General features: G+C 47.3%; 1 protein-coding gene across 1 annotated transcript in view; it reads right to left on the bottom strand.

Moving 5' to 3' along the window:
* Window positions 1–27,963, bottom strand: part of mia3 (MIA SH3 domain ER export factor 3) — a 198,645-nt gene that overhangs the window by 66,909 nt on the left and 103,773 nt on the right. Inside the window, exons 13-18 of the mRNA XM_038798968.1 lie at window positions 24,206–24,310; window positions 23,996–24,118; window positions 16,813–16,924; window positions 10,881–10,933; window positions 10,698–10,788; window positions 8,636–8,774 (exon numbers count right to left, since the gene is read on the bottom strand). Of these exons, the coding sequence (XP_038654896.1) occupies window positions 8,636–8,774; window positions 10,698–10,788; window positions 10,881–10,933; window positions 16,813–16,924; window positions 23,996–24,118; window positions 24,206–24,310 (623 nt within the window). The remainder of the gene's footprint in view (window positions 1–8,635; window positions 8,775–10,697; window positions 10,789–10,880; window positions 10,934–16,812; window positions 16,925–23,995; window positions 24,119–24,205; window positions 24,311–27,963) is intronic.

Raw genomic sequence — 27,963 nt, 5'->3', positions numbered from 1 at the left:
GGAATCATTAGGTCGGCACAGTGACGCAGTGGTTAGCACTGCTGCTAATGGCGCCGAGGACCTGGGTTGATCCCTGCCCTAGGTCACTATCCCTGTGGAGGTTGCACATTCTCACCGTGTCTGTGTGGGTTTTACTCCCACAGCCCATAAGATGAGCAGGTTAGGTGGATTGGCCACGCGAAAAGTGCCCCTTAATTTGAAAAAAAATAATTGGGAACTCTAAATTTATTAAAAAAAGAAACAGTGGGAATCCTGCAGTGCTGGCAAAGCCCATCTACCAGATTCACATGAAATCCCATTAAATTCAGACCTGCAATGATAGAAAATGGGTCGTTTCATCCCTCCTCACATAATTGTAACAGAAATTTGGGGGCTTGAGTCCAGGATTGAACCCACAGACGAACGAGAGAATTGGAGTGATGGAAGTAGTTTGCAACCTAGAAACAATTGGAAACGAAAACTGCTGTACAGGTTTTCTTGTGTTACTAAAGTGCAAAAATGTCCACCTCCACATCCTTGGGAGATTACTTTTGATAATTTAATGGTACTGACCGTCAAGGATTAAAAAATATAGCTACGGAGTTGGAGTTCAAATTTCACACGTAAGCCAGGAAACATGACATTTAAAACTAGAGGCCAGAGAATTAGATTATGAACCTGGAGTCAGCTGAGTTTTAACAAAATCACAACTCGATCAGAAAGGGCTAGAGCGAGAAAATGGGATTTGAATACCGGCGCAGTCGAGATGGGCCAAAGGACCTTTTCTGTGCTGTAGACCTCTATGACGGAACAAAAATTCCACGTTAAGGAACGAGGATGATCTTTCCAAAGGGAACTGCCAGGGAGATGAGAATACATGAACTGGACATCCGGTTGCGGCTATGCGGAGCTAAGCCGCAGGTTCGGCAGCTCCCGCTAGAAACGGACTTTGGGGCTCTTTTCAGGGCCCCCAACGGAGCTTTTTCGACGATTCCCAAAGTGTGAAGGGGTCTTCAGTAGATCCCCAGGGTTCTATGGTCCGGACCAGGAGTGGGGTGAGCAGAAAAGCAGTGGCAGCGCCCCTGGAAAAGCAGGGGAAGGGAAACAAAATGGCGGGCGGCAGAGCCCTCGAGGAGTGGAGGCAGTGGGCGCAGGAGCAGCAGGAGACTCTTCTGCGCTGCTTCCAGGAGCTTAAGGTGGAGTTGCTGGAGTCGCTGAAGGCTACCACCAGAAAGCTGATGGAGACTCAGACAGCCCAGGGGGCTGCAATCCGGGAGTTGCAGCAGCAGGCCTCCGAAAGGGAGGATGAGGCCGCGGCCGTCGTGGGGAAGGTGGAGATGCGCGAGGCGCTCCATAAAAAGTGGCAGGAGCAGTTCGAGGAGCTGGACAACCGGTCGAGGCGGAAGAATTTACGGATCCTGGGCCTCACGGAGGGGCTGGAAGGGTCGGACCTGGCGGCCTGTGTGGTCGTTTTGCTGAACTCGTTGATGGGAGCTGGGTCCTTCCAGGGGCCCCTGGAGCTGGAGGGGGCCCACAGAATACTGGCTAGGAGGCCCAAGCCGAATGAGCCGCCGCGGGCGGTGTTGGTGCGGTTCCACCGGTTCGTTGACCGGGAGTGCGTGCTCCGGTGGGCCAAGAGGGAGCGGAGCAGCAAGTGGGTGAACACGGAGGTGCGGATCTTCCAGGACTGGAGTACGGAGGTGCCTAAGTGGAGGGCCGGGTACAACCGGACGAAGGCGGTGCTCCACAGACGGAGTGTGAAGTTTGGCATGTTGCAGCCGGCGCGTCTGTGGGTCACCTATAAGGACAGTCACCATTATTTTGAGTCCCCGGAGGAGGCGTGGGCCTTTGTGCAGGCCGAGAAACTGGACTCAAACTGAGGGTCAGGGATGGGGGTTTTGTATGTAAATGCAACTGTGTCTAATATTTTCCTCTGGGGGGGGGGTCTGTTTAATGCAGGACGTGTGTTGGCTTTAGGGTGGGTGGGGCGATGTCTTTTTGTATGTGTCTGGTGGACGGGTTCGGGCAGGGAGGTAAACTGGGAGTGCGGGGAGCTGGTGGTGGGGACTGGCAATGGGAGTTGCCCTAGAGGAGGCGGGGTTGGGCAGGGCGAAAGCACGGGCTTTTCTCTGGCTTCCCGCGCTGTGGGATGTTGGGGGCGGGGTCGGGGCTGAGAAGCGCAGGCCTTTGCTGGTTGTTATTTTCCCGCGCAAGAGCGGGGGGGGGGGGCAGTTGATGGGCACGAAAGAGTAGTCCCACGTGGGGAGGGGCCAGAGGTGTAGCGGGAGTCGCCGGGGTCAGCAGGAGTTAGCTGGCTCACGGGAGTGCAACGGAGGGAGGGGCACGGATGAGGGGTCCTAGCTTTGGTGGGGGGGGGGGGGGGGGGGTGGTACCGGGTTGCTGCAGGTTAGGGCGTTTGCCAGGCGGCAGGGTTCCCCATGCTGCCCCCACGTGGGGTACGGGACAGGGTGCTCTCGGGGGTGTGGGTTGGAGGGGGGAGGATTTCTGACATATACCGCGTAATGCAGGAGGTAGACGAGGCCTCAGTGGAGGAGTTGAAGGGTAAATGGGAAGAGGAGTTGGGCGAGGAGATTGAGGGGACGACGTGGGCGGATGCCCTGGAAAGGGTGAATTCCTCCTCTTCCTGTGCGAGGCTTAGCCTCATACAGTTCAAGGTGCTGAATAGGGCCCACATGACCGGGACGAGGATGAGTAGGTTTTTCAGGGGCGAAGACAGGTGTGCTAGGTGCTCGGGAAGCCCAGCGAACCACGCCCATATGTTTTGGGCATGCCCAGCGCTGGGGGAGTTTTGGAAGGGGGTATAGCAAGGACAGTGTCAAGGGTGGTGGGATCCAGGGTCAAGCCAGGCTGGGGACTCGCAATTTTTGGGGTTGCAGTGGAGCCGGGAGTGCAGGAGGCGAAAGAGGCCGGTGTCCTGGCCTTTGCGTCCCTAGTAGCCCGGCGGAGGATCTTGCTTCAATGGAAGGATGCGAGGCCCCCAAGCGTGGAGGCCTGGATCAATGATATGGCGGGGTTCATCAAATTGGAGAAGGTGAAATTTGCCCTGAGGGGATCAGTACAGGGGTTCTTTAGGCGGTGGCAGCCTTTCCTGGACTTCCTGGCGGAACGGTAGGGAAATAGGCCGGCAGCAGCAGCAACCCGGGATGGGGGGGGATTGGGTTTGGTGGGAGGGAGAGGTGTGTACATGGGTTTGTTGGATGTGGCGGGTGTTATCTCTTCCCTTCCTGTTGTTTGCTTTTTTTTTTTTGCTTTTTTGTTTTTGATTTAGTAGTTGCTTTTGTAGGGGGGTGGGTGTTGTTCTTGGGTTTTTACCATGGTTATTCTGTTAATATTGTTTTGTTGTTTATATTTAGTGAAAACCTTAATAAAAAAATTTTTTTTTTTTTTTTAAAAAGAGAATACATGAACTGCCCGCTGAAGACACCCCTAGTTCAGGTCTATGTACAGAGGTATTCAGGTTTCTCCATTTAAGCCTCATGTTTGAGGAGGAAGAGGTGGAAGTCTTCATAATAATAATGGTAATAATCTTTATTGTCACAAGTAGGCTTACATTAACACTGCAATGAAGTTACTGTGAAAATTCCCTAGTCGCCACACTCTGTTCGGGTACGAGGGAGAATTCAGAATGTCCAATTCACCTAACAAGCAGTCTTTCAGGACTAGTGGGAGGAAACCGGAGCACCCGGAGGAAACCCACGCAGACACGGGGAGAACGTGCAGACTCCGCACAGACAGTGACCCAAGCCGGGAATCAAACCTGGGACCCTGGAGCTGTGAAGCAACTGTGTTTACCCAGTGCTACAATGCTGCCGGTACAGCACAGGAGGCCATTCGGCCCATCATGTCTGCACCGGCTCCCAAAAGAGCAACCTAGCTAGCCCTATTCCCCAGCCCCATCTTCTTGGCCCTCTAAATTAATCACTTTCAAATATATCTCCAGCTCTCTTTTGAAACCACCTATGGAATCCACCTCCACCACTCTCCCAGGCAACACATTCCAAACCCCAACAACTCTGAGTAAAGAAGTTTCTCCTCAGCCCACTCCTAGCTCTCTTGCTGACCATCTTGAAATTGTGACCCTTAGTCACTGACATGCCAACTAGTGGAAACAGAATATCCTCCTTTATGCTGTCAGAATTGTTCAGAAAAGTCACCTCTTAATCTTCTCTGCTCCCGAATTTCTCCAAATCTTTCCTTGTATCGTACATTCCTCATTCCTGGTATCATTCTAGTAAATCTCCTCGGAAAAAAGAGCTGAATGACAGAGGTGAGGTAAGAATGACTGCCCTTGACATCAAGGCAGCATCTGACCGCTTATGGCATCAAGGAGCCCTAGCTAAACTGGAATCAATGGGAAATAGGGGAGAAATTCTCCGCTGGTTGGAATCATACCTGGCACAAGGGAAGATGGTTGTGGTGGTTGGAGGTCAATCATCTCAGCTCCAGGACATCACTACAGGAGTCCCTCAGGGCAGTGTCCTAGGCTCAACCACCTTCAGCTGCTTCATCAATGACCTCCCTTCCATCATAAGGTCAGAAGTGGGGATGTTTGCGAATGACTGCGCAATGTTCCGCACCATTCACAACTCCTCAGATAATAAGGTAGTCCATGTCCAAATGTAGCAAAACCTGGACAATATCCAGCTTGGGCTGACAAGTAGCAAGTTATATTTGCATCAAACAAATGCCAGGCAATGACCATCTCCTACAAGAGAGGATCTAACCACCGCCCCTTGACATTCAATGGCATTACCATCGCTGCATCTCCCCCAATCAACATCCTGGGAGTTACCATTGATCAGAAACTGAACTGGTCTAACCATATTAATACTTGGCTATCAGAGAAGGTAAAAGACTAGGAATCCTCACCTCCTGACCCCTCCCAAAGCCTATCCACCATTTACAAGGCACAAGTCAGGAGTGTAATGGAATACTCTCCACTTGCCTGGATGAGTATAGCTCCAACAACACTCAAGAAGCTCGACACCAACCAGGACTAAGCAGTCCAGTTAATTAGAACATAGAACACTACAGCGCAGTACGGGCCCTTCGGCCCTCGATGTTGCGCCGACCTGTGAAACCATCTGAAGCCTATCTGACCTACACTATTCCATTTTCATCCATATGTCTATCCAGTGACCACTTAAATGCCCTTAAAGTTGGCGAGTCTACTACTGTTGCAGGCAGGGCGTTCCACACCCCTACTACTCTCTGAGTAAAGAAACTGCCTCTGACATCTGTCCTATATCTATCACCCCTCAATTTAAAGCTATGTCCCCTCGTGCTGGTCATCACCATCCGAGGAAAAAGACTCTCACTGTCCACCTATCTAACTCTCGGACTATCTTATATGTCTCTATTAAGTCACCTCTCAGCCTTCTCCTCTCTAACGAAAACAACCTCAAGTCCCTGAGCCTTTCCTCGTAAGACCTTCCCTCCATACCAGGCAACATCCTAGTAAATCTTGGAAATATATCGCCAATTCTTCACTGTCACTGGGGCAACATCTTGGAACTCCCTCCCTAACAGCACAATGGGTGTGCCTTCGCCTCAAAGATTGCAGCGGTTCAAGAAGGCAGCTCACCACCACCTTCTGAAGGGCAAATAGGGATGGGCAATAAACGCTGGCCTAGTCAGCGAGTGCCCACATCCTGTATGCCTCTATTTATAAACCCAAGGATCCTAGAAGCCTTCTTAACAGCAAAGCAGGATTCAAAGTTCATGTGTGTTAGATGTAGAGAAGCACTGGCAAATGAAAGTTTAAAACCCTCAAAACTTCAAAGGTATTTTAAGACTAAGCATGGCGAGTTAGTTAGAAGACAAACCTCTGGATTGTTTTCAAAGGATGCAGTGAGATCTTAAATAATCAGCTGAAGTCATCAAAAATGTAATGGTGAGTAACAAAGCAAGTGAGAAATTCAGGACCAACAATATAATCTTTATTAGTGTCACAAGTAGACAACGAAGTTACTATGAAAGTCTCCACATTCCGGCGCCTACTCAGGTACTCAAGAGGGAGAATTCATAACGTCCAATTCACCTACAGCACATCTTTCAGGACTTGTGGGAGGAAACCAGAGCACCCGGAGGAAACCCACTCATACACAGGGAAAATGTGCAGACTCCACACAGACAGTGACCCAAGCTGGGAATTGAACCCGGGACCCTGGCACTGTGAAGCAACTGTGCTACGTGTCACTGTGAGCCAAGCAGGCTCACCTGTCACATTAAAGATAAGTGAAAATGGTGGTTTGTGAAGGCCGGCTGGCGTGGGTCGCGAAGGATGGCCAGTTGGTAAAAATGGGCCCCAAGCAAAAATGTTTGTAACATACTGCCTTTTTTTTATAATTAAAATGTTTGAAGAACATTTTGCTATTTGTTTTAGCACAGCCTGCCATCCTTTCCTCATGCTTCCTCTTAGCCTTCCTTATTCCAACCTTAGCCTCCCTTCTGCATTTGAGATACTCTTCCTAATTTCTATTGCTATTATTCTGGCGGGCATGATATGCTTTTTTTCTTCTTCCTTATTTTGGCATTAATATCCTTGGGCATCCAGGGCACATTAGCTTTGGATACCTGTATTTATTTCTCATGGGTACGTACCCAGATTGCACCCTATCATCTCTCCTTTGAAAGTCTTCTATTTTTCATCCACTGTTTTATCCACAAAATGCATTTCCAGTGAACCTGCTCCAGTTCAACTTTTAGACCCATAAAATTTGCCCTTTTCCAACTTAATAATGGATTGTATTATATTATGATTGCTACTTCCCCCACTATGAGGTTCTCCACTTATCCTGCCTCATTTCCTAGGACCAGCTTGCACCCTGGTCGGACTGGAAATGCACTGTTCCAAAACGTTCTCGTGCACACACTGCAGGAATTTCTCCCCTTCCAAACCCTACACTCTACCCAACTATCACAACCTGATTTGCCCTGCAGGTTTCCATAATCTGCCTACAAATGCTCTCTTCCACTTCCTCCCCACTATTTGGAGGTTTATAATAAATACCAAACAAGGTCGCCACTCCCTTCCTGTTTCTCACCTCCAACCATATAGATTCTAATTCAGGAACTGCATCTTGTTCAAGAGCTGTGATACTATCTTTGACCATACACCGCCTCCCTTTTTACCCACCCATTTCTACTAAAAACATTATAACCCAGGAGGTTAAGTCTCCAGTCCTGTTCTAGATTGAACCATGTTTCTGTCAATGCTACTATGTCAAAAGCGCCGAGAGCAATTTCTGCTTCCAGTTTCCCAATTCTGTTCACTATACTCCATGCGTTTACATACATGCAATTTAACCCTGCCCTTATCTCTTTCTTGCCCTTCGGGAGGTGACCATTTCTTTGATCACTGTCAATACTCAAGCGTTCCCGAACACCCTTTTCCCTATTCCCAATCTTCTCTCACTGGTACTTCTAAAACTAGGCCCATTAGTCAATCCACCCCCGCCTTACAAGCTTAAACGTGGGTAACCAGGGCACAAACCAGCTAAAGTCCTCAGTATATTACCCACAGTCACAAGGCGCTTTCGAATGGTACCACCAGACCCTAAAAACAAATGATGAGTAGCCCATAACTGGGATGAAGGGCTGGGTTTTCTTTTGGGACTATAAGGAACTCACCCAATTACTCCATCAGGTTTATTCCCTTTGAATTAGATTACAGGCACCAAGTGAGAGTTCCCCGGAAACTAATAAAGACATTTTTTAAACCAAAGAACGAGGTCTCCACTTTAGACTATATACCTGTTCCATGAACGGCTCAGGAACAGCAACAAAAACACAGGCAGACAGACATGACAAGGCCCAGATCCTCCAACAAGTACGCCATATGCTAGTGCTCCTACTGATACAGGGTGAGCCCTTGAAAGACCAGTTCAGTGGCCCAGACAGGGTAGCAACGAGAATCGGGGAGATAAACTATGTAATCAACAAACCAGACCATAGGGGAAAAAAGAAGCTGTGTCATGTTAACACAGAAACTAGGAGCAAGAGACAGCCATTCGACCCTTTGAGCCTGCTCCGCCATTCAGTAGGATCATGGCTGATCCTCTATCTCAATGCCATATTCCCACTTTCTCCCCATACCCTTTGATGCCATTAAAATCTAATATATCTTTTTATTGAATTCATTCAGTAACTTGGTCTCCACAGCCTTCTTGCGGCAGAGAATTCCACAGATTCACTACCCATTGAGTGAAGAAATGTTTCCTCATCTCAGTTCTAAATGGTCAGAACTCTCAAACCTCCCTCTGAACTGTGTGGGCTATTGCCAGAAGTCGTTCATGGGCAGATATGGTAAGAAAGCCAACGAGCTCTGCCACTCCCCATAAGCAAGCCTTCTCAAACTTTTAATCCTTGGTGATTGTAGATGATGATTTAAGAGTGCAGAGATAACACAGAACTATTCAGCAGGTGGGTACTAGCTCTTCAATTTCAGCTAACTCATCTAATTCCATCCCCCTGCATCCTTTTATATCCTTCCTTTTTAAACATTTAGCCAGCCCTCATTTAAATTATATTCTCTGGCACAGCAAACATTCAAATAGCCTGGTATGAAAATATTCCTAACTTGCTCTCATTCGTTACGGGTTACTCTAAGGTCCTGTGAATGCCTCAGACTTACTTCTGCAGGGCCATCTCCTTCTGGTGGTAGAGCTCGGTCAGGATCTCCAGCTTCTGCTGCATGGTTTTAAATTCATTCTCAAGCCTCGACTTCTCCGTGTCAGTGGCTACAGAGTTGTGTTCAAGCTGCTTAATTTGCTCTGGGTGAAGAAAGTTAAATGAAAATGAGCGGGGTTCTTTTTGACAAGTTATTTCCGTTCTCTTTCATTATCCCATGCCTCTTTACAGAATGAATAGTTCTTAGCAAGGCCAGAGCTGAGGCAAGCTCCAATGATCAGGGGGGTCAGAAAGGAGTTTGTTTTTTAAAAAAAGATTCCCCCCACCTCCTCCAATTGGCCTGGTGATTAAAATTTTGTTTTTTGCTCCTCTCCTGGGAGATTACATGTTTAGAATGAGGACGTTTGTATTGTGCATATTGTGACACATAACATCACAATTATATGAAACAAGCTGGATGGTCCAAGGGCTTTTTTGCTGTCCATTGTTATTCATATGTGCATATTGGAAGGCGGTGACATAATGGTATTGTCACTGGATTAGTAATCCAGAAACCCAGGGTAATGATCTGGGAGCCCAGGTTCGAATCTCACCACGGCAGGTGATGGAATTTAAACTCAATTAAATACCTGGAATTAAGGGGCGGCATGTGACGCAGTGGTTAGCACTGGGACTGCGGCACTGAGGACCCGGGTTTGAATCCCGGCCCTGGGTCACTTTCCGTGTATAGTTTGCACATTCTCCCCATGTCTGCGTGGATTTCACCCCCACAACCCAAAGATGTGCAGGATAGGTGGATTGGCCACGCTAAATTGCCCCTTAATTAGAAAAAAAAAAATTGGATACTCTAAATTTAAAAAAAAAGATCTGGAATTAAAAGTCTAATGATGACCATGGAACCATTGTCGATTGTTGTAAAAACCCATCTGGTTCACTAATGTCCTTTAGGGAAGGAAATCTGCCATCCTTACCTGGTCTGGCCTACATGTGATTCCAGACCCACAGCAATGTAGTTGACTCTTACCTTCCCCCTTAAGGGTAATTATGGGCAATAAATGCTGGCACAGTCTGCGATGCCCACATGAACAAATAAAAAAAAATGTAGACTGTTTTGCCTGTTTAATCCCAAGATTAAACAGTTTTAGAACTGACAATTGGGTGATGGACAGGCATAGCTTGAATTAGGGTCATGACAGGTTGCTGATTACATTGTGTTTCATCAATATTACACAACTATCACAGTAGTGATCAGTCTATTGGTCTCATAGAACATACAGTGCAGAAGGAGGCCATTCGGCCCATCGCGTCTGCACCAACCCACTTAAGCCCTCACTTCCACCCTACCCCGTAACCCAATAGCCCCTCCTAACCTTTTTTTTTGGATACTAGCTTGGCCAATCTACCTAACCTGCAGGTTTTTGGACGGTATGAGGAAACCGGAGCAACCGGAGGAAACCCAGGCAGACACGGGGAGAACGTGCAGACTCCAGTGACCCAGAAGGGAATCGAACTTGGCGCTGTGAAGCCACAGTACTAACCACTATGCTACCGTGCTGCCCCTAATTGCAACTGCTTCCCACAGGTTAGTTGCTTTTATGGTGATAGGTGTGTAACCTAGCCATACTCATCGGGGAATGACAAACAGTTCCACTGATTAACAAAGTTAACAGAAAATTGAGAGAATGATAGAAACCATCCCCCAAAATACTGGTTTAAAAATCAGGGCCATGAACTTAAGAGCATTTTCACACGTACTGGCAAGCTTTCCCTCCATCAGTGTGAAACAACCCTTAAGACAAGAAAGAAACAACAAAGAGACATGGGAAAGAAATGGCTCTCTCAGCAACTCTGTAGCTCCACATAGTGTGTGTAGAACCGAAAGAGCCCAGGTTTGATTCGGTGCTGAATAAGCCTATCTCAGCTGGGGTGGCAGCAGTGAGATTATAACTAGCCTCAGCACCCCCTGCCTGATAAAGGAGAAAATATTATACAAATTCAATATCTACTTTTTTTTTTTCATTGTTTGCAGGTCAAACTTTCACATTAACACAAAAACAAAATGTTACCTTCCATCTCATGCCTGGCTTTTATTTCATCTGTCAGTTTGGCTTGGAAATGGTCTTTTTCTTCTTCAATGATTTTCAAGGTGGTCTGCACCTTGAGTAAGATCAAAGAGAATGTCATTCCCATACACCCAACAAAATACTGCCATTCTAAATATAAATACACACACACACCCTACAACTTACCCTTGAAACATCCATCATTTGCTGAATTTTCATTTTTATCTTTTTGCTTTTATCTAAAGAAAGAACATATTTCAAACAGTAAAACTGGAAGTGGCTTGAAATATTGAAAACCATTGTTCATTCAGTAGCTCTTATCTCAAACTTCTCACTGTATCTTATGTGCAAACAATTACTTTGAAGTGCCGAGGTTATTAGCCAGCCAGTGGTTCCCAAGTTGGGCATGTGTACCCATGTGGAAGGCAGCTGTCTCTAGGGAAGTGGTGCCCAAGAACAATTATGTAATGGGTTTTAATACAAATGTATCCCCCTTTAAAGCGCATTCAATAGCACATTTTTGTTTCAGCACTTGTAAATTAGGATCATGCCTCGAATAGTGCTGCCACCGTTTTCATTGTAGCATGGTTACATACGAACATGAGAACTAGGAGGAGTAGACCATCTGGCCCCTCGAGCCTGCTCCGCCATTCAATGAAATCATGTCTGACCTTTTGTGGACTCAGCTCCACTTTCCGGCCCGAACACCATAACCCTTAATCCCTTTATTCTTCAAAAAACTATCTATCTTTATCTTAAAAACGGATTGGGGGGGAAGAATAGACGGGTCTATCTGCGAGAGTGGTACTGTTATTTGCACTATGTTTTTTGTAATTGGTATCTGCACACTAATGTATATTGTTACTGTTTATAATGCCAAAAATACCTCAATAAAATTGTCTGTTTAAAAAAAAAAATTAATGAAGGAGCCTCTACCGCTTCGCTGGGCAAGAAATTCCATAGATTCACAACCCTTTGGGTGAAGAAGTTCCTCCTAAACTCAGTCCTAAATCTACTACCCCTTATTTTGAGGCTATGCCCCCTAGTTCTGCTTTCACCCGCCAGTGGAAACAACCTGCCCGCATCTATCCTATCTATTCCCTTCATAATTTTATATGTTTCTATAAGATCCCCCCTCACCCTTCTAAATTCCAACGAGTACAATCCCAGTCTACTCAACCTCTTCTTGTAATCCAAACCCTTCAGCTCTGGGATTAACCTAGTGAATCTCCTCTGCACACCCTCCAGCGCCAGTACGTCCTTTCTCAAGTAAGACGACCAAAACTGAACACAATTCTCCAGGTGTGGCCTCACTAACACCGTATACAATTGCAGCATAACCGCCCTCGTCTTAAACTCCATCCCTCTGGCAATGAAGGACAAAACTCCATTTGACTTCTTAAGCATCTGTTGCACCTGTAAACCAATTTTTTGCGACTCATGCACTAGCAGATCCAGGTCTCTAGGCACAACAGCATGTTTTAATATTTTATCATTTAAATAATAATCCTGTTTGCTGTTATTCCTACCAAAATGGATAACCTCACATTTGTCAACATTGTATTCCATCTGCCAGACCCTAGTCCATTCACTTAAGCTAGCCAAATTCCTCTGCAGACTTCCAGTATCCTCTGCACTTTTCGCTTTACCACTCATCTTAGTGTCATCTGCAAACTTGGACACATTGCCCTTGGTCCCCAACTCCAAATCATCTATGTAAATTGTGAACAATTGTGGGCCCAACACTGATCCCTGAGGGATACCACTAGCTACTGATTGCCAACCAGAGAAACACCCATTAATCCCCACTCTTTGCTTTCTATTAATTAACCAATCCTCTATCCATGCTACTACTTTACCCTTAATACCATGCACCTATATCTTATGCAGCAACCTTTTGTGTGGCACCTTGTCAAAGGCTTTCTGGAAATCCAGATATACCACATCCATTGGCTCCCCGTTATCTACCGCACTGGTAATGTCCTCAAAAAATTCCACTAAATTAGTTAGGCATGACCTGCCCTTTATGAACCCATGGTGCGTCTGCCCAATGGGACAATTTCTATCCAGATGCCTCGCTATTTCTTCCTTGATGATAGATTCCAGCATCTTCCCTACTACTGAAGTTAAGCTCACTGGCCTAATAATTACCCGCTCTCTGTCTACCTCCTTTTTTAAACAGTGGTGTCACGTTTGCCAATTTCAAATCCACCGGGACCACCCCAGAGTCTAGTGAATTTCGGTAAATTATCACTAGTGCATTTGCAATTTCCCTAGCCATCTCTTTTAGCACTCTGGGATGCATTCCATCAGGGCCAGGAGACTTGTCTGCCTTTAGCCCCATTAGCTTGCCCATCACTACCTCCTTAGTGATAACAATCCTCTCAAGATCCTCACCTGTCATAGCCTCATTTCTATCAGTCACTGGCATGTTATTTGGGTCTTCCACTGGAGGGTGTGCACTGAAAGATTTCTCAGTTGAAGATCAACAACTACATCTGTTTTTGGGTGTCTCTGGTTGACTGAAATCATTGACCAGCCGGAGCTCGCTGTTCTTCTTCCCACTGGATCTTCAATTCCCTGCCTGACCCATCAGAACAGACACAGAATCCAAAATGTGCATGACATCTCCAGGAGCAGGGAACGAGGAGGTTGGGGATGGAGGACGGGAGGAGCAGTGGAGGCGAGCAGTGGAGGCGAGCAGGGGACAGCGGCGAGAGCCGTCCGGGAGAGGCGGGCGACAGCGGCACGTGACCCGGCCAGGTGTCGCACACTGTGGTTATCTCCCCGGCACCCAAATGTATATTTGCTCCCCCCAGTCCCCGCCACCCCTGCCCTCCCTTCCCCCCCCACCCCACTCCCCCGTAAACAGTCGCGAACTTACGTGGTGTAAATAATGCGGCCAGATGCACAGAGCTGCCGCTGTCGAGCTGGTGCACAGTACCCCACCAGCTATTTCATAGTTTATTGTATTCTATGTTGGGGTGTGCCCTTCTCTTCTAAATATGTGTGTATATATATATATGTTTCTTATTCTGTGTACATAACAGTAATTATACCTTGTTCAAAAACCCAATAAGAACATTTATTTTAAAAAGTGTAAGGGTGCGGAGGGGTGTTGGTTTTGGGTTTATTTTGTTTTGTAATGTGAGTGTTAAATGTAAAAATGTTAAAACTTGAATAAAAGTATTTTTTTTAAAAATTCTTTTAAATAAAAAAAGAACAGACACAGAATATCTCAGCTTAAAAGGCTGGTTAGAGAGATGGTACCTCTGAGTATTCAGCACTCCCTCAGGACTGTACTGCAGTACTAGTCTAGATTATGGAATCAAGACCTTGAATTGTGGCTTGAAGGCACTACTTTTTGACTGAAAGGCAATCTTTTTTTGACAGCCAAACTGTCAAAGTTGCCACAGGGTTTTTAACTAAAAAGCTAATTTGTCAGTTCTGTTTTCAGATATCAACAGTCTGCAACACATTTCCTGAATTTAGATTTTTTTTAAATTAGCAAATTTACACAGTCAGTTGTTACATGCAAGGCTTTTTCACACAAGGGTTGGCTGCACTACCTTACCCTAGAGTTACATAGTGGTCAGAGCCCACAACGTCTTTATGGCAGTTGTACAGACAGAGCTTTTCCTTGGGCTTTTGGTTCTTTCCAAACACCTTAAATCTGCGTCCTCTGGTTCTCCTCTGTCCAGAACCCCCTGCCCCCCTCCCCCAATGTTTTTGAACACATCCATCAAATTTCTTCTCAACCTCTTCACCAGGGACACCCACCAAATTTCCCCAATCAGCCACAAAACTGAAGTCGTTGATCCCTGGAACCAGTCTCATACTCATACTTTCTGCACCCACTCTAACGCCTTCACAGTGTGGTGCCCAGAACTGGACACAATAATACAACTGAGGCTGAACCCACTTTGGCTTTGCATTCTGTCCCCTATCTATTAATGCTTTATTCACCACTTTCTCAACCTGCCTGCCACCTTCAATGTTTTATGCACATACACCCCCGGGTCCCTGTCCTGCACCTCTTTCAGAAGTGCGCATTTTATTTTAGATTGGCTCTCTTCATTCTTCTCACTATGCATTTCTCTACATTAAAATTCATCTGCTCATTCCACCAGCCCACGTCCCCTTGAAGTCGATCACTAGCCTCCTCGGAGTTCACAATACCATGCTTTGTGTCATCCTCAAGCTTTGAAACTATGCCTTGAACATGAAGACAGATGGAGAAAAGCAGTGTTCCTCATACCAACCCATTAGGAATCCCACTACCTAGTTTCCCCAATTTGAATAACAACTGCTCACCACTACTCCATTTTGCTTTTTATTCCATGGGCTTCAGCTTTGCTGACAAGCCCACTATAAAAACAGCTTTTGAGGGCAGCATGGTGGCCTAGTGGTTAGCCCTGCTGCCTCACGGTGCTGAGGACCCGGGTTTGATCCAGGCCCTGGGTCACTGTCCATGTGGAGTTTACACATTCTCCCCGTGTCTGCGTGGGTCTCACTCCCACAACCCAAAGAGGTGAATTGGCCACACTAAATTGCCCCTTAATTGGAAAAAAAAGAATTGGGTACTCTAAATTTTAACGAAAACACCTTTTGAAAGTCCATTTACACTGCTTCAGATGTATGACCCCTGTCAATTCTTGCCTCATCAAAACACAATCAAGTTAACTAAATACCATTTGCCCGTAACAAATTGGTGCTGGCTTTCTTTAATTAATTTACATTTGTCCAAGTGACATAATTTTGTACAGATAATCATTTCTAAAAGCTTTCCAATGGTAGAGGTGAAATTGCCTGACCTGTAGTTGCAGGGCTTATCCTGACACCATTGGGGTGTGGGGTGGAGGGGGATGTAACATCCAAAATTCTCTAGTTATCTGGCACCATCCCTGTATCTAAGTAAAATTGGAAGATTATGGCAGCCCCTCCATAATTTCCATCATTACTTCCCACCATATCCTTGGATGCAGCTCATCCAGTCCTAGTGCCTTTACAATTTGAACTACAGCCAGCCTTTCTAATACATCCTCTTAACTACCTGTGTCTCAACAATCTCTCCTTTCAGTATGACATGGGCAGCAGCATCTTTCTTGGTAACATCCAATGCAAAATATTCATTTAGTATCTCAGCCATGCCCTCCGCCTCCATGCATAAATCCCCCGTTCTGGTCCCGAATCAATCACACTCCTCCTTTTATCATTTTTACTTTCTGTATGCCAACAAAAATTTTGGGATTCTCTTTTGTATTAGCTGCCAGTCTCTTCTCACACTCTCTTTGCTTCCTCTCTGAATTTTCTATATTCAACCTAGTTTCCATTTGTATAATCAACCCAACATTTGTCATCATCACCTCTTTTCTACTTCATCTTATTCTCTTTCTTTTGCCATCCAGGGAGCTCTGGCTTTGATTGTCCTACCTACTCCATTCAGGGGAATGTACCAAGACTGTACCCAATACTCTATCTCTTCTGTAAAAGCAGCCCTTTGTTCAAATAGTTATGCCTGCTAATCTTTGATAATAATTCTCACCCACCTTTATCATTTCCATTTCTAACCTATACCTTGTAATATTATATTTATTATCTCCTCACTATCCCTGAATGTTCTCCTACTGACACCTAATCCACTTCATTCACAAGAACCAGATCCAGCAACTCTTCCTTCCTCACTGGGCCATACGCATTGAGAACATTCTCCTGAAAACATCCAGAAATTCTGCTTCTTGCACTATTACTATCCCAGTCAATATTACAATGGAGAAGAGTTGGCTTGTTCAAACCCAATTTTGAAATCTGAAGAGACACTAAATTTTTTTTAAAATTTAGAGTACCCAATTCATTTCTCCAATTAAGGAGCAATTTAGCATGGCCAACCCACCTAACCTGCACATCTTTGGGTTGTGGGGGCGAAACCCACGCAAACACGGGGAGAATGTGCAAACTCCACACGGACAGTGACCCAGAGCCAGGATCGAACCTAGGACCTCGGCGCCATGAGGCAACAATACTAACCACTGCGCCACCGTGCTGCCCCGAAGAGACACTAAAATTCAGGACAGTATTTTATCAGGACACTCGAGTAAAAATAGATCACTGCTTTTACCTGGCAGCTCTCCATTAGCCACTTCACCATCCACTTCTTTACCCCACCCATTATCTTCAATGTCAGACTCCGTGTCAAACTGCCTAAGCTGCATCACACAGTCTGTCAATACCTGGATGTTGGGGAAGAATGAGAAAGGTTACATTACCAGGAGAAAACAACAGCAAGATGGGTGCAAGTTCAAATGCCTAAAAGGTGGGTTATAAACTAATTTTTAACCTTCTTGATCCAAGTTCAGACCAAAAGGAAACAAATTGATGTCTTTTGTTTTGAAGGATCCTAAGTGAAATGCCTTTTAACATTATCCTAAAGGAAGTAGTTAGTGTGTTATAAAGTATAGAAATAGCCGAAAAAGATCTATGTCTGTTTTAATGCTCCACACAAGTCATATTGCAACAGTGGGGAAAGGGGAAGGTAACTCTGCTAAGCTTGGAAGTTGCAGCACATTGCTAGATAGAAGAGGGTGCAATATTTAGTAACTAATGACTGAACCTCAGAACAGATATTGGGCACCCAAACTTGGAGGCAATAGTCCATTCCGCAGCACCATCTTGATAAACCATAACATTTAGCAACGGTTTTAAAAATACCTTGTGCCAATCCTTTTTGCACAGAGAGACAGAGACAGACAAGCACAGAGGGACAGAGACAGACAGGCACAGAGAGAGACAGACAGGCACAGAGAGAGACAGAGACAGACAGGCACAGAGAGAGCCAGAGACAGACAGGCACAGAGAGAGCCAGAGACAGACAGGCACAGAGAGAGCCAGAGACAGACAGGCACAGAGAGAGCCAGAGACAGACAGGCACAGAGAGAGCCAGAGACAGACAGGCACAGAGAGAGCCAGAGACAGACAGGCACAGAGAGAGCCAGAGACAGACAGGCACAGAGAGACAGAGACAGACAGGCACAGAGAGACAGAGACAGACAGACACAGAGAGAGAGAGACAGACAGACACAGAGAGACAGACAGACAGGCACAGAGAGAGCCAGAGACAGACAGGCACAGAGAGACAGAGACAGACAGGCACAGAGAGACAGACAGGCACAGAGAGACTGACGGGCACAGAGAGAGACAGAGACAGACAGGCACAGAGAGACAGAGACAGACAGGCACAGAGAGACAGACAGACAGGCACAGAGAGAGCCAGAGACAGACAGGCACAGAGAGACAGAGACAGACAGGTACAGAGAGACAGAGACAGACAGGCACAGAGAGACAGAGACAGACAGGCACAGAGAGACAGAGACAGACAGGCACAGAGAGACAGAGACAGACAGGTACAGAGAGACAGAGACAGACAGGCACAGAGAGACAGAGACAGACAGGCACAGAGAGACAGACAGGCACAGAGAGAGACAGAGACAGACAAGCACAGAGGGACAGAGACAGACAGGCACAGAGAGAGACAGAGACAAACAGGCAGAGAGAGAGCCAGAGACAGACAGGCACAGAGAGACAGAGACAGACAGTCACAGAGAGACAGACAGGCACAGAGAGAGCCAGAGACAGACAGGCACAGAGGGACAGAGACAGACAGGCACAGAGAGAGCCAGAGACAGACAGGCACAGAGAGAGCCAGAGACAGACAGGCACAGAGAGACAGAGACAGACAGGCGCAGAGAGAGACAGAAACAGACAGGCACAGAGAGACAGAGACAGACAGGCACAGAGAGACAGAGACAGACAGGCACAGAGAGACAGACAGACAGGCAGAGAGACAGACAGACAGGCACAGAGAGACAGACAAGCACAGAGAGAGAGACAGAGACAGACAGGCACAGAGAGACAGAGACAGACAGGCACAGAGAGACAGAGACAGACAGGCACAGAGAGACAGACAGACAGGCACAGAGAGACAGACAGACAGGCACAGAGAGACAGACAGACAGGCACAGAGAGACAGACAGGCACAGAGAGAGACAGACAGGCACAGAGAGAGACAGACAGGCACAGAGAGACAGAGACAGACAGGTACAGAGAGACAGAGACAGACAGGCACAGAGAGACAGAGACAGACAGTTACAGAGAGACAGACAGACAGGCACAGAGAGAGAGAGACAGACAGGCACAGAGAGACAGAGACAGGCACAGAGAGACAGACAGGCACAGAGAGACAGAGACAGGCACAGAGAGACAGAGACAGACAGGCACAGAGAGACAGAGACAGGCACAGAGAGAGAGAGACAGACAGGCACAGAGAGAGAGAGACAGAGACAGACAGGCACAGAGAGAGACAGAGACAGACAGGCACAGAGAGACAGACAGGCACAGAGAGACAGAGACAGGCAGGCACAGAGAGAGACAGAGACAGACAAGCACAGAGAGACAGAGACAGACAGGCACAGAGAGACAGAGACAGACAGGCACAGAGAGACAGAGACAGACAGGCACAGAGAGACAGAGACAGAGAGACAGAGACAGACAGGCAGACAGGCACAGAGAGAGCCAGAGACAGACAGGCACAGAGAGAGCCAGAGACAGACAGGCACAGAGAGAGCCAGAGACAGACAGGCACAGAGAGAGCCAGAGACAGACAGGCACAGAGAGAGCCAGAGACAGACAGGCACAGAGAGAGCCAGAGACAGACAGGCACAGAGAGAGCCAGAGACAGACAGGCACAGAGAGAGCCAGAGACAGACAGGCATAGAGAGACAGAGACAGACAGGCACAGAGAGACAGAGACAGACAGGCACAGAGAGACAGACAGACAGGCACAGAGAGACAGACAGACAGGCACAGAGAGACAGACAGGCACAGAGAGAGAGACAGAGACAGACAGGCACAGAGAGACAGAGACAGACAGGCACAGAGAGACAGAGACAGACAGGCACAGAGAGACAGACAGACAGGCACAGAGAGACAGACAGACAGGCACAGAGAGACAGACAGGCACAGAGAGAGACAGACAGGCACAGAGAGAGACAGACAGGCACAGAGAGACAGAGACAGACAGGTACAGAGAGACAGAGACAGACAGGCACAGAGAGACAGAGACAGACAGTTACAGAGAGACAGACAGACAGGCACAGAGAGAGAGAGACAGACAGGCACAGAGAGACAGAGACAGGCACAGAGAGACAGACAGGCACAGAGAGACAGAGACAGGCACAGAGAGACAGAGACAGACAGGCACAGAGAGACAGAGACAGGCACAGAGAGAGAGAGACAGACAGGCACAGAGAGAGAGAGACAGACAGGCACAGAGAGAGAGAGACAGAGACAGACAGGCACAGAGAGAGACAGAGACAGACAGGCACAGAGAGACAGACAGGCACAGAGAGACAGAGACAGGCAGGCACAGAGAGAGACAGAGACAGACAAGCACAGAGAGACAGAGACAGACAGGCACAGAGAGACAGAGACAGACAGGCACAGAGAGACAGAGACAGACAGGCACAGAGAGACAGAGACAGACAGGCACAGAAAGACAGAGACAGACAGGCACAGAGAGACAGACAGACAGGCACAGAGAGAGCCAGAGACAGACAGGCACAGAGAGAGCCAGAGACAGACAGGCACAGAGAGAGCCAGAGACAGACAGGCACAGAGAGAGCCAGAGACAGACAGGCACAGAGAGAGCCAGAGACAGACAGGCACAGAGAGAGCCAGAGACAGACAGGCACAGAGAGAGCCAGAGACAGACAGGCACAGAGAGAGCCAGAGACAGACAGGCACAGAGAGAGACAGAGACAGTCAGGCACAGAGAGAGACAGAGACAGACAGGCACAGAGAGACAGAGACAGACAGGCACAGGGAGACAGAGACAGACAGGCACAGAGACACAGAGACAGACAGGCACAGAGAGAGACAGAGACAGGCACAGAGAGACAGAGACAGACAGGCACAGAAAGAGACAGAGACAGGCAGGCACAGAGAGAGACAGAGACAAACAGGCACAGAGAGACAGAGACAAACAGGCACAGAGAGACAGAGACAGACAGGCACAGAGAGAGACAGAGACAGACAGGCACAGAGAGACAGACAGGCAGAGAGACAGAGACACACAGGCAGAGAGAGACAGACAGGCACAGAGAGAGACAGAGACAGGCAGGCACAGAGAGACAGAGACAGACAGACACAGAGAGACAGAGACAGACAGGCACAGAGAGACAGAGACAGGCAGGCACAGAGGGACAGAGACAGACAGGCACAGAGAAAGACAGAGACAGACAGGCACAGAGAGACAGAGGCAGACAGGCACAGAGAGACAGAGACAGACAGGCATAGAGAGAGACAGAGACAGACAGGCACAGAGAGACAGACAGACAGGCACAGAGAGACAGGCAGGCACAGAGAGAGACAGAGACAGGCACAGAGAGAGAGAGACAGGCAGGCACAGAGAGAGACAGAGACAAACAGGCACAGAGAGACAGAGACAAACAGGCACAGAGAGACAGAGACAGACAGGCACAGAGAGAGACAGAGACAGACAGGCACAGAGACACAGACAGGCAGAGAGACAGAGACAGACAGGCAGAGAGAGACAGACAGGCACAGAGAGAGAGACAAGAGACAGACAGGCACAGAGAGAGAGACAGAGACAGACAGGCACAGAGAGAGACAGAGACAGGCAGGTACAGAGAGACAGAGACAGACAGGCACAGAGACCGAGACAGACAGGCAGAGAGAGACAGGCAGGCACAGAGAGACAGAGACAGACAGACACAGAGACAGAGACAGACAGGCACAGAGAGATAGAGACAGACAGGCACATAGAGACAGAGACAGACAGGCACAGAGGGACAGAGACAGACAGGCACAGAGGGAGACAGACAGGCACAGAGAGAGACAGAGACAGACAGGCACAGAGAGAGACAGAAACAGACAGGCACAGAGAGAGACAGAAACAGACAGGCACAGAGAGAGACAGAGACAGTCAGGCACAGAGAGACAGAGACAGTCAGGCACAGAGAGACAGAGACAGACAGGCACAGAGAGACAGAGACAGACAGGCACAGAGAGACAGAGACAGACAGGCACAGAGAGACAGACAGGCACAGAGAGACAGACAGGCACAGAGAGACTGAGACAGAAAAACACAGAGAGAGACAGAGACAGACAGGCACAGAGAGAGAGAGACAGACAGACACAGAGAGAGACAGAGACAGACAGGCACAGAGAGACAGAGAGGCACAGAGAGACAGAGACAGAGAGGCACAGAGAGAGACAGACAGACACAGAGAGACAGAGACAGGCAGGCACAGAGAGACAGAGACAGACAGGCACAGAGAGACAGAGACAGACAGAGACAGACAGGCACAGAGAGACAGAGACAGACAGGCACAGAGAGACAGACAGACAGGCACAGAGAGACAGAGACAGACAGGCACAGAGAGACAGAGACAGACAGGCACAGAGAGACAGACAGGCACAGAGAGACAGAGAGACAGAGACAGCCAGGCACAGAGAGATAGAGACAGACAGGCACTGAGAGACAGACAGGCACAGAGAGACAGAGACAGAAAGGCACAGAGAGACAGAGACAGCCAGGCACAGAGAGACAGAGACAGACAGGCACAGAGAGACAGACAGGCACAGAGAGACAGAGACAGACAGTTACAGAGAGACAGAGACAGACAGGCACAGAGAGACAGACAGACAGGCACAGAGAGACAGACAGACAGGCACAGAGAGACAGAGACTGTCAGGCACAGAGAGACAGAGACAGACAGGCACAGAGAGACGGACAGACAGGCACAGAGAGGCAGACAGACAGGCACAGAGAGACAGACAGACAGGCACAGAGAGACAGACAGACAGGCACAGAGAGACAGAGACAGACAGGCACAGAGAGACAGACAGACAGGCACAGAGGGACAGAGATAGACAGGCACAGAGGGACAGAGACAGACAGGCACAGAGAGACAGAGACAGACAGGCACAGAGAGAGACAGACAAGCACAGAGAGACAGACCAGCACAGAGAGACAGACAGGCACAGAGAGACAGACAGGCACAGAGAGACAGACAGGCACAGAGAGACAGACAGGCACAGAGACACAGACAGGCACAGAGAGACAGACAGGCACAGAGACACAGACAGGCACAGAGAGACAGAGACAGACAGGCACAGAGAGACAGAGACAGACAGGCACAGAGAGAGACAGACAGGCACAGAGAGACAGAGACAAACAGGCACAGAGAGACAGACAGGCACAGAGTGACAGACAGGCACAGAGAGACAGAGACAGACAGGCACAGAGAGACAGAGACAGACAGGCAGAGAGACAGACAGACAGGCACAGAGAGACAGACAGGCACAGAGAGACAGAGACAGACAGACACAGAGAGAGAGAGACAGACAGGCAGAGAGAGAGAGACAGACAGGCAGAGAGAGACAGAGACAGACAGGCAGAGAGAGACAGACAGGCACAGAGAGACAGAGACAGACAGGCACAGAGAGACAGAGACAGACAGACACAGAGAGAGACAGAGACAGACAGGCACAGAGAGAGAGAGACAGACACAGAGAGACAGAGACAGACAGGCACAGAGAGACAGAGACAGACAGGCACAGAGAGACAGAGACAGACAGGCACAGAGAGACAGACAGACAGGCACAGAGAGACAGACAGACAGGCACAGAGAGACAGACAGGCACAGAGAGACAGAGACAGACAGGCACAGAGAGACAGAGACAGACAGGCACAGAGAGACAGAGACAGACAGGCACAGAGAGACAGAGACAGACAGTTAGAGAGAGACAGAGACAGACAGGCACAGAGAGAGACAGAGACAGAGAGTTAGAGAGAGACAGAGAGTTAGAGAGAGAGAGAGGCAGTCAGGCAGAGAGAGATAGTCAGTTAGGCAGAGACAGACAGACAGGCACAGAAAGACAGAAAGAGAGACAGATAAAAAGTGAACAGCTGGGTACTTGCATTTGAATATATGAAACTATGCTCCCAAATGATTTATTGCAGACTTCATCCCTCAACCTTTTTCCAGAACCTCAATACTGCAAAAAGCTAATTTCCCTCATATTCAGTGCTTCATCTTATAATCTGCAATTTTAATATTCAAGCTTGCGCCAGCTAATTTCAACTTTTCAACCTTGATCGGATCATCCATTTCGGGCTTTGGTCTATTAGCTTTTACTTCATGAAGAAATTGAATTAAAGATTACATGCATCGATACACCGAATTCATTAAAATGATCAGTTGATATCTGTTTTCACATACCTCGATTTCATTGTCCTTGTAAGCCAGCATTCCCTCCAGGTCTCTCTGAGCTTTCTGGCAGAGTCGGATCTGCTCGTTAAGCTCACTGTGCCGCTCACTCCAGCCCTCCGCCTCTTGCAGAAGCTGTAAACCCGCAAAACAAGACCTTTGTAAACGACCTACAAATATTCTACACGAGTCCCTAGATTCTGATCAGCAAAGTATATTCACCTGACTTTTGCTCTGTTTAAGCATAGCATTTTCTTCTTGTACGGATTGGACATCTGCGAACAATCTTTCTTCATTTGCTTTGGCACCAGAAAGGGCTTCCTGTAACTACAAGAAATACAAATCTACATAAAGTTATGCATGTCTCCACCTCAGATTCATTGCAAATTCATCATTTTCTTGTCTCCTCGAAGCGATCCACAAATGGTCTTATGCTTTAAAGATTCTACCACCCCTGCTATTTATTTCCTGCCTCATTAGGAGCTCCAGATCCTCCAGGATTTAATCAGGCTGACACTTCAGTGGAGCACTGAAGCACCGCTACATTTTCAGAGGTGATGCCCTTCAAACAAAAGGTTAAACTTGGGTCCCTTCTGTCTGATCTGGTGGACATAAAAAGATCCTATAGCACTTTTCAAAAAGGCAATATGAGCAAAAACAGACCAACTAGTCCATCATCTGACTTCCTGTTTCTGGAAATGTGGCATATGAAAGCACTAGTCAGTACAGGAATGAATGGGACTATTTGGCCCATCGAGCCCATGTGGTTCTGTTGAGGAATCAATCAGACCCATCTCCTTGTTTTATCCCCATAGTTCTTCATCAAGTACATGTCTATTTTTTTTTCAAAATCGCTCAACATCCTGTTTCCACTACCCTCAGAGGGCAAGTTCCAGGTGATTACCACTCACTGTGTAAATAGTGGAACAGCTCTTTTTTTAAATAAATTTTGATTTCCCAATTTTTTTCCACTTAAGGGGCAATTTAGCGTGGCCTATCCCCCTACCCTGCATATCTTTGGGTTGTGGGGCAAAACCCACGAAAACACGGGGAGAATGTACAAACTCCACATGGACAGTGATGGGATCAAATCTGGGTCCTCGGTGCTGTGAGGCAACAGTGCTACCCACTGCACCGCCCCATAATGGAACAGCTTTTGACGACCTTATCTAAACCTGCTATAATCTTGTACACCTCTGCTCCAAGGTGACAACTCCAACTTGCCGAACCTAATCTCGTACGGTTATGGCATCCTAGGTTAATGCGCGGTCAATTCCAGTCCCACAGACCCTGGAGTCACAACACAAGTTAATTAACCAATAATTCTGATAGAAATTCCTGAAATCTTTGGTCCTAGGCTGCCCAACACCTCCTCCACGGTAGTCCTCAATTCTGGGGCCCCACAAGGTTGCGTAATTAGCACCCTTCTATACTCCCTGTACACACACGACCACGTGGCAAAATTTGGTTCCAACTCCATCTACAAGTTTGCTACCATCGTGGGTCACATCTCGAATAACGACGAGTCAGAATACAGGAGGGAGATAGAGAACCTAGTGGAGTGGTGCAGTGACAACAATCTCTCCCTCAATGCCAGCAAAACTAAAGAGCTGGTCATTGACTTCAGGAAGCAAAGTACTGTACACACCCCTGTCAGCATCAATGGGGCCGAGGTGGAGATGGTTAGCAGTTTCAAAATCCATGGGATGCACATCACCAAAAATCTATCCTGGTCTATCACTCACATCAATGTTACCACCAAGAAAGCAAAACAGAGCCTACACTTCCTCAGGAAACTAAGGAAATTTGGCATGTCCACAGTGACTCTTACCAACTTTTACAGATGTACCATAGAAAGCATCCTGTCTAGCTGCATCACAGCCTGGTATGGCAACTGCTCGGCCCAGGACCGCAAGAAACTTCAGAAAGTCGTGAACACAACCCAGTCCATCACACAAACCTGCCTCCCATCCATCGACTCTGATTACACCACCTGTAGGAAGCAGACACATAATCAAAGACCCCTCCCACCCGGCTTGCTCACTCTTTCAACTTCTTCCATCGGGTAGGAAATACAAAAGTCTGAGTATACGCACTAACAGATTCAAAAACAGCTTCTTCCCCGCTGTTACCAGACTCCTAAACGGCCCTCTTATGGACTGACCTGATTAATATTACACCCCTGTATGCTTCACCTGATGCCAGTGTCTATGTATTTACATTGTGTACCTTGTGTTGCCCTGTTACATATTTTCTTTTTACTTTGTTTTCATGTACTAAATGATCTGTTTGAGCTGCTCGCAGAAAAATACTTTTCACTGCACCTCGGTACACGTGACAATAAACAAATCCAATCATTACAGTCACCAGGTTTGTAAGCTTATCTATAACTAGAACAAATATTAAATATGCAGTGAATACAGTTGTTTAAATATCCTTTAACACCTGACCCTCCTTAATCTCCCCGCCCTCTACCCACACACATATGGCAGACAAACACATAGGGGAAGGAAAGGGAGAACAATAATAAGGATTAAGGTCAAAGGATGAGTCCTTGCTTCAGATGACAAGTTCTTCCGTGCACTCTCTTCACAGAATGAGTGTGGTTTAAAGTCTCTGGCCTATGGCTTGTAACGGTCTTCTTTGCAGTTCAGCGGTATAGCTTACTCACAGCTTTTCCAGGAGGTACTGGGGGCTTTACATCAGCATAATCTTAGAGTTATCAGACTCTGGTCTCTGCTTCACATTAGCCTTTTTGCAGAGAGTTATCAGATTCTGGATTTGGCTTGCACAGCCTTTTCTGGAGAGTTATCAGATTCTCACCGTGGCCTTTTGGAGAGAATTAACCGGATCTTTCTGAAGTGAGGTGGTTAGATTCCTCCTTCCAGCTTGCAGATTTGAAAGAGAAACCCGTGCCTCTGAGAAAAATTCCATGAGTAATATCCAATCACCACTTGTTATCACTGATGTCTCCTGCTGCTGCAATCCTCTCCTTAAATTTAAAGGCACAGGCTACATACAAGCTGCATTGCCATAAAGTCATAGGTCCACAAAATCATCCATGGAAAAATGCAACGGCAAAACAAAAGAAAGGGGAAATAATGGAATAAACAGGGAACAAACCGGAAGGACTCTTACAGTAGCTAAAACTCCTCCTCTCTGGAACAAAATTTAGAAATCTCCTCTGCAGGAAGTTCACATCTTACCAAGGTGTAGTGACCAGAATTGGACGCAATATTCGAGTTGTGGCCCAACCAGAGCTTTATAATGCTGTTTTCAAACTCACTACCTCCAATTATGACGCCCAAGATCATATATATTTTGGCAACTGCTCATTCAACATATCCTTGGCAACTTCAAAGATCCAGGCACATGAACCCCAAGATCCTTCTGTCACTATACACTCTACAGAGCTGTGCCATGAGTCTAGATTGCTCCTCCCATCACTTAACAGTAATCACATGTCAAAAGTGGCTGTAGGACATGAAGTGCTTTGCTATACAACAGAAAAGTTGCTTTTTAGATGGAAGTTTCTTCATGCCAGCATTTTCAGTTCTTACTCCCTTTTTTCACTTCTGAAAACCTCAAATTTCTTTCCACAAACACACTCGCCACAAGCGGTTTCTAAGAGAAAATTATGCTATCTGGTTAATCAAAGCCACCGGGGACCAATAAGGAAGCATTTAAATAGGGGGTTTCACCAAAGTTCACATTGAGGATGCTTAAGCAAACTGACTTCATGGAATCATAGAATCCCTACAGTGCAGAAGGGGGCCATTTGGACCATCACGTCTGCACCGCCCTCTGAAACAGCACTTAATCCAAGCCCAACATCCCCGTAACCTAACCTACACATCCCTAAGGGGCAACTGATCACGTCCAACCCACCTAATCTGCACATCTTTGGACTGTGGGAGGAAACCCATGCAGACAGGGGGAGAAGGTACAAACTCCACAGTCACCGGACGCCAAAATTGAAT

Source organism: Scyliorhinus canicula, chromosome 6, assembly GCF_902713615.1.
Source record: "Scyliorhinus canicula chromosome 6, sScyCan1.1, whole genome shotgun sequence".
Classification (NCBI taxonomy): Eukaryota; Metazoa; Chordata; class Chondrichthyes; order Carcharhiniformes; family Scyliorhinidae; genus Scyliorhinus; species Scyliorhinus canicula.
The sequence above is the reverse complement of the archived record's forward strand: the minus strand, read 5'-3'. Positions and strand labels throughout refer to the sequence as shown.